The sequence below is a fragment of the Corvus kubaryi genome, unplaced genomic scaffold, assembly GCF_017639235.1.
Source record: "Corvus kubaryi isolate FWS band 111438036 unplaced genomic scaffold, C.kubaryi_AGA036_p1.0 37394, whole genome shotgun sequence".
In the NCBI taxonomy this organism is placed as follows: Eukaryota; Metazoa; Chordata; class Aves; order Passeriformes; family Corvidae; genus Corvus; species Corvus kubaryi.
This window is the reverse complement of record NW_024581133.1, coordinates 408177-421164: the sequence shown is the minus strand read 5'-3', so window position 1 is coordinate 421164 and position 12988 is coordinate 408177. Positions and strand designations below refer to the sequence as shown.

The 12988-nt window shown below is 37.6% G+C and overlaps 1 protein-coding gene across 7 annotated transcripts in view; it reads right to left on the bottom strand.

Moving 5' to 3' along the window:
• Window positions 1-12988, bottom strand: part of WDR72 (WD repeat domain 72) — a 104066-nt gene that overhangs the window by 90697 nt on the left and 381 nt on the right. For 5 of the 7 annotated variants that reach the window (XM_042039413.1, XM_042039411.1, XM_042039410.1 and 2 more), the window contains exons 2-4: window positions 4540-4701; window positions 3416-3522; window positions 380-458 (exon numbers count right to left, since the gene is read on the bottom strand). In XM_042039413.1, coding sequence (XP_041895347.1) covers window positions 380-458; window positions 3416-3522; window positions 4540-4692 — 339 coding nt within the window. In that variant the 5' untranslated portion in view covers window positions 4693-4701. Of the gene's footprint in view, window positions 1-379; window positions 460-3415; window positions 3523-4539; window positions 4702-12988 lie in introns of those variants that run through there. The other 2 variants (XM_042039407.1, XM_042039412.1) reach the window with 2 other exon arrangements.

Here is a 12988-nt window from a genome sequence, read left to right as displayed (position 1 = left end):
TAAAATGTCACAAAAAAGCCAACATTAAACTTGAAGCTTCCATGCAGATTTTAATAGAAGACAAGAGCAAAGATTAAGACCAGTTCACTAGGCTGCCTGATGCACAAACAGTAAGTTAATCAATGCATTTCAAATATTTACAGCTTAAAAATAATCAGTCTGATTTGATTAAGGAATTCAAAGGAACAGTAAAATCTCAATTATTTTCTTAGAAGAAAAAAAACTGAAAAAGATATAAAAACTACTTATATTCTGACAGGGTTTTTCCTCCTATGTAACAAGCTATACATTCAAAATTGTTTCTGAAAAATATCATGTTAATAAAGCAAAACCCTTGTAACCCTTGTAAAGAGATCCCATGAAAAGTTGCTATACTTACATGGATTGCTGTATGCCTAAAAGGAAGCTTTGCATGCTCAATGCACTGTCCACTAGTGACATTCCAAACACACATCTCCCTGCCAAAGATAACTTCATATTATTCTCTGTCATTTCCACTCAATTGGCTGGAATAATTTTGTGCCACCAAGTTTTTCTTTAGTGCTGTATTTAAGTGCAGTCTGGTCATTTATAAAGCTTTTTGTTACAGATTGCTGGGTAAGAAAACAGTCATTAGCAGGGGATGACATACAGTATCTGTTTATTTTTGTTTTGGTAATTACACCCTGCTGCCTTGCAACCAACCTGACTTTAAGACCAACTCTGGTCTACAACAAACTGTAGGTGCACTGCCATTACAGCTCGTCAACATGTCACTGTAACTAGCTGTCACTAGAACTACATCCTCCTGAAAATGATTCATTTCACCGAACTTAAACCACACGTTTCAAAAAGCATTATGCACCTTCTCCCACATCAGACTTCAGTCCTTGAGAGGAACAACTTTTGTTAAGAAGAAACAGTGCCATCATGAGGCTGTTCCCAAAATCTGCTCTCAATACACTCAACCATCTGAGTACCCGTGCAACATTACAGCTACACTTGGGTACATTTAAGATTGTTGTTTGAGAAAAGACACCTTAGCACACCCTCCTTATCTACACGTTATTCAACATGCAGTGGGACTGGAGTACAAGAGACACAATCAAATTAGATGTTGTAAATGAGGTTGTATGAGATGCTATCATAGTCCAGCAACTGAGTGTTAAATTTTGATGCTTTTAGATTTTATTAAAAAAACAAACATTACTTCCAAAATTGAAACATTCATTTCATCATTTCTGACATTACATTGTAAGACTTCTTCTGTATGAAGACAAAGAACACACTGGGGAGAGTATTTTATTATATCAGAAATGCTATTTAATGATTTACATTTTAATCTACCTGCTTTCCCATTTTATGCTAATCTCAAAATATTATTAATTAATATATTTCAGCTGAGGAATAGCAGCATCAAAGTTGGTAGATCCAAAGTCAGAACTTAAGTGGAAGTTTTACACTGTTTGTTAAATATTTCATGGCAATGATTTTCTCCTTGTTTGTATCAGAACTCTACTGCTTTAGCTACATTACTGTGATACATACAAACATACAAACATGCACAAACGAGGCCATCATTTCAGAATGTAACTTCAGCTTCTGGATGATGTATTCAATTTACTGTGTGTACTAATAAGGAATGAGCAATATCACATTACACAGAGCATATGCCATAGGACAGGTTTATAACTCATAGGACAGCAGTGCGAACTTATGAATCATCAGAGATTCTTTATAGATTTCATATTAGAACTACAAAAATAATGTTCAATGCTCATTCTTCTGGGATTAGTCAGATACAGAAACTCTGAAGATAATCTGGAGTGGAACAGGGAAGAGTATCATAGAATCATCTTCCATATGATTTCTTTCATCCTTACTACAAGGAGATGGAAGCTTGAAAATGGCAGAAGTGAATTATTCACACGCCAGAAAATGCAGTTTGGCAAACAGTCCATCTCCTGAAGACAAGGCTTCCTATTTGTAATTATCTCAACTTCTTGTTGCCACCTTCCAGGGATCAGTGATGGATTCTTTGCCTTTATATAATATAGATGAGAAGTCAGCAGTAATTTGGTAAAACTGAACATTTAAAGGGGTCAGAAAACAATTCAATCCCACCTATACCCATTCCAAACAAGTCTAACGATCCCTTCAGAGCTAGAATCTTTAGGATGTGAACATCTCTGTATGGTATATCTATAACAATATCCTCATCTGTTGCTTAACACTATCCACCCCAGTTTTTTTGGAAATACAGTATCTTTGTTTCCAGTATCATCTGGAAGAAGTACTGCGCTACCAGAACTTCAGAACTAGGATGAAAAACAGCTTCAGCTCAGAACCCTTGAGTAGAACTGTAGAAGGGCAATATAATGGTTGTGTGGATTTCACACTCTCACCACACATAAACAGTACTGTTCACCACTACCTGTCCACTGAGGCAGTCCAATCTTTCAAGATTAAGAAGCCTGAAATAGTTTTTTTGCAGGTTATCCCTTTCTAGTATACTCATGATTGAACGAGAGAATCAGGGATCTTAGCAGCTGGAAAGGATAAATAAGCCACTAAGTGAGAAAGCAGGAGCCTTAAGGTGCTGGAAGGTATAGACTGAAGGACAATTGACAGTAACTCCTATGGAACACCATTTTAAAAGGACCATCCTGTTCACTAGAAAAGACAAACCCAAAAATAAGAGGGGAATATAATTAAGCAGTGAGACAAAATTGCTTAAGAAAGCCCTTAAGAAAGAAAGCCCTTAGCTAGCCCTAACTATTTTCAACAGATGAAATCCTTAACAGAAGGGCTTCAGACCCCAGTTGAAAAGATTACCAAATATTAAGTGTAACCCAGCAGAAACTAGTTTGACTCAAGTGACAGGCTGTGTCATAACAAACATGTAGCAGAAAAGCTGCAAGACCAGGGCCCTCTGAAAGGATATTCTCCAAAACAGCACATCAGATTTAAAGATAGACAAGGAACACACATGCCTTTAATTCAAGGGCAGGCTGTGCTTCCATACATTCCAACTGAGGAAACATAAACCAGATCAGAGTACATTAGTCTCTTTTACCAGTTCAGTTTTTAAGACTGAGCTCAGGAAGGAACAGAGAAAAACACCATGATATTCAAATGCAGTTGAACTTGCTGATGCCCTCCAATAATGCATTAATTTCCCTTTGAAGAGGTTTAGCTGACCCCTTTTTCTGTCTATAAGTAGATATATGAATCTGCCAAACCTTTCTGTTGTCCATGGGACGAGCTCTTAGTTGGACTATTGTATACCAACCATGCAGTCACTATCCTAAGCAGTTGCTATCATTTTAGTATCATGGAAGTGGATTGAAACATTTCTGCAAATGCATCATCTGACCTACATTTGACATACATTTCATGATTTAGGAAATGAACAATGAAATATTGAGTTACCTACCCATTTTCAGTAGCACTTACTACATATGGCTGTTTCTCAAACTCTCTTGCTTTTGCCAAACAAGTTACAGAAGCAGTATGGCCAAAGAGAATTTCTTTAGATGAAATCTAGGAAAATAACATCATGATTTATCTTAAACAATTTCTGTATAAACTAAGGATATCTAAAACCAAGAGAATATTACTTGCAGATATACATAATTGTTAACCTGCCTTATATTCTTATGTTCTTCAGTCATGTTTCTGCAATGCAGAAAGACATGGATGAATTATGCAGTTTGCATAAAGTTCAGGTTTTGTATTCACTGCATTCATCTTCTGGAGAATGTACAGAACCCCAAATGATATAAAACAGGCAATGTGCAGAGCATCTCTGGCCTTCACCCTACAGCATGCACCAAAAGTGGCAGAGTGAAGTAGAAACTGATAAACCAAAGCTCTTAAGCATGTGTTTCGTATCACAGGTTTAAATAACCTCTCTGATTATCATCACTGCATGCAAAGATCTTAATTGGAAAAGGTAGCCTCATAAAAGTGCAAACTTTCAGGCTGTTTGAGTACAAATGGGGCAACTAAATATAAAAAAAAGGAATAGAACATAGTTCTAGAAACACAGAATAAAAAAACAGGAACTGTTTTGACTCTGCTCCATTCTCAGGAAAATAAATATGAAATCATCAAAGCATTAATTTGCATCCTAATTACATCAAAAATAAAAGTTTCATCTTGCTGCTTCCATCTTGGTAGACAGATTTGGTTTTATTGATACTTTTTCTTTAAATGACAGGTCATGCTCACCAATTGATTTACAATAGAAAAAAACCTTTACAAGATAGGAATCATGTTAATTGTATATATTTACTTGCTGTCATTACTCAGAGCACACAGCCTCAAATTACAATCCACAGGGTATGCTAATCTATGAAAAATTCTCCAAAGTCTGCAAATAACAGGTAGCTTATATAGGCATTTCACTTTCTGCTTCATGAGTTTCCTGTAACAAATACCACACTATCTTTAAAAATTCATCTAAATAAGTGCAAGTCTGGATAATCCTATTGCCAATAATAAAAGCTAAAACTCCAGCCTGTCTATTTGGCGAACTGTAGCACAGCAGACACTAACCTTTAAGTCTGATGAAAGATCCCAGAGACATATTTGTCCTTCTTGGCTTCCTGTAACTATGGTCTGCTGGTCATCTGTAATCATGATAGCAGTGATGCTGTGAGAGGGAGCTGTTTTCCCCCACACGGCCACAGCCAGTACTGATGTCTTCATGGTCAACACCTGAAAACAGAAACAAGTCATGATGATCTTCAGTAAGATGAAACATAAGAAAAAATAACCTAAAAAAAGGGGGAATTTAATGAACATCTGAAGAGGGAAGCCATAAAATATTGCTGTAAGAAGTCGATGAGTCATTGAAACATTGTCTTGCTGTTGCCAACATCAGACTAACACTTTCAGGGACCAGTACTATGAGAATACTGAAACATCAGCAACAAGAGTTCTGTGCTGCCCCACACAGCCTGGCTTATCTCTGATGGGCCCACCTCTTCTCCCTAAAATTTGGCTGGTGGAGTACACAATGCCTCCCCTGTTCCCTCCAACTAGCAGAGATGGCACAGGAGCAGGGTGTCAATAAAGACTGATTTCTAAGAGGGTAAGGCAACAGAAAGATACTACAGCCAAAAGGAGAGAACTGGTGGTGGGTCAGGAAGGAAGAGTAAAATGAGGCCCAAGATGGCAAAGCAGTATAAACCCAACCATTCTGTGGCATCTTCTAGAGACAAGAACCAGAAAAAAGGTGGCTGCAGAGTTGCAAGCTGAGAAAGCAAGAATGAACAGACTCTCTGTTGCTCAACACGAGGCCCTTGTCCAAAAAATTTATCATCTAATAGATTTGTCCCTACTGCAAAAAATTGATGTAATGGAGTTGTCCATTTGACTGAGGGCAGTTTTGACTCCCACCAGCTGGGCAATGGACAGACAGCTGACAGACTGAGCAATGTCAAAAATGTTTGTATATGTCAATATGTTATTCCCAAGCATCAGTGAACAAGAAGAAACAGACTTTAAGCTGTTTCAGATTCACCATTTTCTAGAGTCATTTAAGTAAAAAAAATGTTTTGATTATTCTTTCCAAAAAGTATTGTATGTCACCTTTTTTTAAATCCAGACAGCAATAATGTGATTGAAGACATACTTCAGAGCAACCGTTTTGCAGCCACTAAGCAAAACTCACCTTTCAGAGAAGGTGTGCTCCTATTTGTCCTGGAGAAAGACGAGACACCAGAGCCCTTTGCATATCCTTGGGAAAGATGTTAAAAATGAAACAAGATGCTACAGTAGTGCAGCTGGGAGGAGTCAGTCAGAAAACATGACAGGAAATCTGAAATTTTGTGAGGAGACACAGGAACTGGGCAAAACAAAATGCACAGCAGCCAGTAACAGTGAGTCAAAGGAAGTAATACAGGAATGATGAGAAATGACATGAAGAGCAGTTCCTGTGATAATTCAAGAAAAGACCACAGGACAGAAATGGAGCACAGAAGCAGCCTTTTTAAGTTATGCCTAAAGAAACTGTAACCCAACACAACAGCAGCTGAAAGCAGGGACAGAGACAAGAGGTATCTTCATGATGACTACTAAAAGCCTAAAGTGACACAGAACTAAAGGAATGGTCTTTCTTCCTGACAAGAAAATGAGATGAAGGGCCCAGCTACCGACAAAAAAGGCTGAAAAGACTGGTATGGCAGATTATCGAGGTCCTGCCATACAACCTCAGAATGCTGAGGGGAGAGGAAGAAGAATCTAAGAAAAAATTGAGATCATTAATTTATTAGGCTAAATCCCACTTAGTTTCATTTAAAAGCTCTTTGTGAATATATAAAAATACTAGGATATGTTATTGATCCCAGCATTAGAATCTGACTTTTCTAAAACTTTTTTTTTTTTCAAATCTCTAGTCATATGAAGTTACTGGTTACACTGAAATCCTTTTCTCTTGCAATTTACGCCCTGAAGAAAAAGCTGTTCTGGACAATCTTTAATGATATGCTTTTAGTTATCAGGTAAGCTAAAAAAGGTTGCCTTTTTCATAGGGTTTATAAAGAGGTGGCTGCCAAAAGGGTTTGATAAGCCAAATCATGCATCTTTAAAATGCATTTGCTTGCATATCATGTAGTCATTTATACTTGTACCATGGGAGTGTTCAATTAGTGTAAAACACCATAAGGAAGCACAATTCAGGTTTGTACTGCATTGAATATTGAATATTAAGTCATAAATTATATTTTCTTACAAGTAAAGCATAGAATCAAGATCAATACTCTTAGCCAAAGACCTACTGCTGAGCAAGTGATGAGTAATAGAGAACTCAAATCAACAGACGTTAAAAAGAAAACAAATTGATAGAACTTGCTAATGTGTAGAAGATCTTGAGATAAACAGAACTGCCCAATCAAAATTTATAAAGAAATAACATTTATTATGCGACCAAAATATCGGTCTCAAAGGTCACGATAGAGAAAAGCAGCCCCAAGCCCGGGGTCGGAGCTGGGTGAACATGCATAGATCTGATCTCTACGGCACCAGACCTCCCAAGTTCTGGTTCCTTATACAGTTTTTGGGCAAAGTCCGAATTAATTCTGTTCTTCTCGTAATTTTAGCATATTCATGAAGTTTTCTTGTCCGGAGTTGGGCTGCACAAAGCCTTTCCTGGGTCTGATGAATTGTCCATCCTGGATGATGGATGGGCCATCTCTGGTTCCTGGAACAGTTATTTTTAGTTCCCTGAATGTCCGATTCCTTATCGGATGAGATGTAGATATCAGAAGGCGGCGATCAAGTCGTCCCAGTGATAAGATCCGACCCCACCTAGGTGGAATCCCCACCCACTGACCAGATCTGTGAGAGAACTTCCTTTAGTGTTGTGAAATTTTTCTCTCAGCCAGGCTGGTGGAGGGACTTTGAAACTCTGTCTCAACACGGTCTGATTACATTCCAGTTTTATACATAATATAGCACGAATTACATACTTTATTTATAACAATCTGCAGACCTTTTAGTTACTCATGAGTAACATGAATAAAAAACTACTACTACTAACTCTCACTGGTTGCAAGAGAACTAACTTAGACTGAAATGTTACAAGAATGTTTTGTACCTTTTCCTTTATATTATGACTGCAGCCCAAGAGAAGGAAAGCAGAAGGTATATGAATTTTCCTATTAATACAACAGTTCTTAACATTTTTCTTCACATGCTTCTTGGTTAACTTTTATTTTGTCTAACAATACTGACCTTTATCAAATTTTTTAGTGATACTGATGCCACCTAAAGCAAACTTTTTTGAAACAAAATCAACAGATATTTATCAGACTGTTCCTTTCAAAAAGGTAAAAACTGTTTTCACAAAGTCAAATACTGCCCAAGGCATATCTGAGCTGCATGTAGCTTATCAGCACTTGTCAAATTCCTCCAGCTCTGCCCACTCAAGCATGTCTGATTTGCAGTGTTAACCCATAATTCAACTTGAAATCATGTTTCTCAGTCCTACTGCCCATTTCTCCCTGCTTACAGCCTAGTAAGCTATTTGTCCTGCCCTTATAACCATACTGCCAAAGAGTGCTCTTTCATTACTGAGAAGTTCCCTGGTTTTAGTTAAAAAACCAGCCCATCTCATCACTAACTTGTTACATCTCTACCATTCTGTCTCTAGTTTCCTGAATACTTTTCACACCAAAACCACACCACGAACCACTGCTAACTTGGAAAATTATCCAAATTTTCACAGCTTCAAGGACTTTGTTTGTACTACTTTAGTAACTTTGGACGATTTGTGTAGTATTAGAGCTTAATTTGGAAAGCTAAGTACACCACCTCTTATTCTACAGGAGCCCCTAGATATTTAAAAGTCTAATCAAAAGCAAGCTTTAAGGAGTCAGAAAGCCGAAGGTCTGACCTTGAATGCCTTACAAAGCACATATTTATGCAAGGTCTTTTCCTCATCACTCAGCTTTTTCAACTAGGACTGGTCACGAACTGAGGAGAATGAAAAAGGTCAGATTATGCCACAAAGAAACAGTGCCATCATAACATATGCTTTCCCCATATATACTAAATATTTCTTTATTTTGCCTCCTCTTCTGACCTTCAAAGAAAATGAAACAATTTTCAGCTTCTCTGTTAGGCTCATCTCAGTCCTTCCAATCACAGCTGTGTAATTACTGCTTAACCTCAGGCACACATCCCTTCCCTGAGATGTGTTTTCTCAAAATAAAAGTTATAACCTTAAAGCCACTGGCCTGGGAACATAAAGGGTTAGAATGGCAGAGTGGCTTAGACCTCAGGAGCATGCACCCACAGAGATCAGAAGTGAAAAATCTGGGTTCTGTTTTGCCCCCACTGAAGACTGCAGCACACATTCCCTATTGGTCCTTGCATTCCCAGTGTTTGCTCAAAAGCCTAAAGGAAGCTTGACTGTATCCTCAACATGTTAAACTATTAGCTACAGTTGTAAGAATGACATTTCTTGATAAAGATAATACATACCCTGATCCTTCAATGAATTCAGATATAGCACTTCATATATATGTATATCAAGGCCCTTAAAATTAGGAGCAGGACTCCCCCCTTAGAACAGTTCACCTTATAAAATGCTGGTTGCAACAAACTTCTTTCTCATCACTATAACCCATAAAAAAACCCTAACAAATACAAATTTATAGTTTATTTATAGAAGGAGAAAGACTTCTTACAAAAAAATATCACTTTCCAGGTAACAGTCAACCTGCCAACACAACATTTTTAAACTTATAGCCATACTTATTTCATGTTTCCTACACATTCCAAGCTGTCAATAGAAGGTCACTTTCTTAAAAGTCCAGTTAAATGTCTGGCAATCAGTGCAGGCACAAAAGAAAACAAAAATGTGCAGAAATTTGCTTACAGTCCTGAAAATATTAAAATATTAGCAGAATTTAGCAGTTTGCATTGGATTCAGTAAGTTCCCCCCCATGCACAACCTTGTAGTTGTAGTTCATCCTTGTAGTAAAGGAAGCCTTGGGAAGTAAAATTTAGGCAGAGCCTACATTTTTTCATGACCAGTTCCTACGGTTTAGTGTTTCTAATCTATCCCATTCTCCTGTTCGTGTCTGTTCTTTGGTTTTATCTGACATATTCTCTTAGTTTCTGCATGAGAAAAAGTTCCATCAATATTGGTTTTACTCTTAGTAAAAAGCTAATTATTTTTCTTAAAAGTAGCTTTGCAGTCTACTTTTCTACCAGTCTACTGGTCCATTCTGTACAGCTTTCACAATTTTCTCTATTTTATGATGTAAATGTTGCATTCTCTTTAAGGATGTTGCATACTCTCTCTGGTAATCCAGTTTAAGATGCCATGGGACTTCCCTCAAGACCTACTGGGCTACACCCTAAAGGGCTGGAGTCACTGCTGAGTGACACCCACACCTCCCCCGGGATGGGGATGTTCTGCTCCTGCAGTCCAAGGGAGCAAGGCACTGGGCCAGGAATCGATACAACCCATTTTAACTGGCAAGAAGCACCTGGTAATACCTTGTTTGTATTTCTTGAACGAGTGACACAAGAAACACTTATTTCATTCCACACAATAATTCACCACAATCAGAAGGAGCACAGTAAGGGCAACACCATCTCCCAGCTGCTGATTACATCAAAGGTTTGCAGCACAAATTCAATTTTATGATGTTAATCTCAACCTGCCACTCAGAAATTTTCTCTGAGGGATATGATTTTTTTTCTCTGGATTTCATTTTAAGAATGATTTTCTTCTTCTACAATCAATAAAGATATGTTTTCATCAAAAGACTCTATCTTGGCAGAATTCAATTGGCCATCTCAAAACCTTTTGGTGACACAATATTAATTAAGATAGTTTATGTTGCACCTAAGCTGGAAAATTGGGCAGTGAAAACATAGCAACTCAACATTTGTGCTTTTCACACTGTCATAAGGTACAGTAAAACAATCTTCACTTCCTTGAAGTTCCTGTTTTACCTCATAAACTGTTACATTAAATTAAGCTCCCTAGAAAAATACCACAACATGATTGTTTGCTAAGTAGATAAATCAAAAATGTGTCCAAAAATTTAAATTTTCACTGTCTTCAACTGTCATTAAAGGCTTCAACAACATAGTAGCTGTTTAAACACATTAGACAACAATTAATGCATCTGAGCTAGCAAACTTGGTTTTAAATCACATATCAAGGATATAAGCCAAGTCTAATCAAAAAACAGAACAAAGACCAAAATATATTCTGCAAGTGTGTGCGTAGCCATAAAAGATGTCTCCTCTTAAGGGGAAAAAAAAAAAAATCCACTTTTACTGTCTGAAATATGGTTTCTGAATGTCCCGTAACTGCAAGAAAGGGTATGTCCAGAAACTAAGCCCTGCTGAGGCACTATGCAGAGCTACATGCATGCAAGTTACTTGTCACGCCCAAAGCATCAAGCATAGAAAAAGTATCACCTTAAGTCATCTCCAGTGGAGTTACTCACAGCCAAATGGTGAAATGCTTTGCTGCAGAGTTAACCATCAGGTTTTAGGACATTCACACACCAATTCTTAAATGAAAGCACATGTAACAGAAAGGGCCATCCGTTTCTCCAGAATCTAAGCTTTGATTTCTATGAAATTGCATCTTACTTAAAGACAGATTCTGCCCTCAGTTTTATACACACTCAGTCATGCCTGGGTTTCTTGAAAGTAACAGCTTTCCATGCAAGAAAGTGCTCCATCCTGGTAAAAAGACAGCTCCTTACATTTTCTTAATTATAAATTGGTTTTTGAGCAGAAAAACATTTATCCCCTTTAAAGAGTCAATGATCCCAACGTAATCCCATACGAATCAAATAACCTACTAAAGCAATGTCATCTCCAAGTTTATGGCCTTCAGAACTTGGAAAGGGTAGAGAGTAATCAACTTTGAGTCTGCATCAAAACATCCCACAGACATAAGCAAATTCACTTGTAAACAACAAGAGCTTTGATTGACTTTCATTTTTATGAAATATCACAAATTCTGTAATGAACTAGCCCTAATTACAGAAGTAATTTTTGTTTACACTGTTTTATCACAAAATACAGGAGCTGGTAAAGTCAAGACATGTGAAAGCTAAAACCAAAATTCGCAAGTATCTCAAACTGACAGGCAGGGAATATGAATCAAAGTTTTAAGTCAATAATTTTGTCTTCCTTAAGTCACCTTGAATTCACTTAAGACAAAAAACCCTGTTGATCATAGAAAGGTAATGTTTTTGGTTCAGCTGCACTGTACTCTGCGATGTTTAAACAACAAACAAAGTTGACATCAGATGGTGAAAATAAAAAAACCAGGACATTTCACCAGGCCTTGTTTTTTCAGTTGTCATGTAATACTCATTAATCAGTGGTGTAAGCAATTGCATCATGATGAGGATTTCTAAACTCTGACAAGAAGAACTACTTATTTTTCAATTTTACTCTTTGAATACTCTCAAATAACACATCTCTGCAGTGTTCTTTGCTACAGGGCATGCAGCTGTTTAGTGTAAATAACTCTGATTATTATATACACAGTCTAACCTGCTAAGTAAAAAGACACTGTTTATTATGAAGTGGGATCCAAGTCCAAAACTTATTTAATGCATTGCAATGCATGGATTGGAGTTTTTGTTACAGTGAACTTCAAATTCTAGCACTGAAAAGTTTTTAAACAAGAAAAACCTGGTATTGTCATGTAATAAATCCTACTGACACAAACCTTTTGAGCAGACCCATCTCACCACAACAGCCATTTTTGCAATGAGTAATCCCCAAAAGACCATAGTTCTGTACCAGGGACATCACTAACACGTTAAAATCTCATAATGTATTATTAGGACAACTACTACTATTCCTAGCACCAAGTAGAAAAGTAATCATGATAGAAATGCCCCAAGACTCTAAGTGAGCCATCCTAATTAATTTTTAATTGAGAAAGTCTCAAAAAAACTCCACTCTCTAAACAGAGGTATTTGCAAGAGAAAATGGGACTGCTGTAAAAAAAAAAAAAAAAAATTGTACTCTAATGCTTCGCATCTACTCAAGAAGGAATACTCATTAACAAATCATCAAAATAGCGTAAAAGCATTTTCACACTTCAAGGAGCCAATATTTTGCACTCTGTGTTCTCACATTAGTAGTTTTCTCCAATAAATCCAGTGAACAGATACATGCCAAGGCAATTGATGGAATCTATGTAATTCACTAAACTACCGTGAAAACAGAAGTATCAGACATTTAACATCAGAGCTGGAACTTACAAAGCTGACGCTAAACATGCAGCGGACAAACAAAACCGCCCAGAAACGAGTGAAATTTGCCCAAGTAAGAAAGAATAAACACAGCCCAGCTAAAAAGGTTTCACACCCACAGAAACAGCTCTGGGGAACGCACTCTTGCCAAACCCGAACTGAGGAAGAGGAGCCTTAGGGCCGCACAGGGCATCCCCAGCGGCGCGAGGGGCCGAGGGGCGGCCGCCCCGGCAGCACAGAGGGGGGCCGAGGGG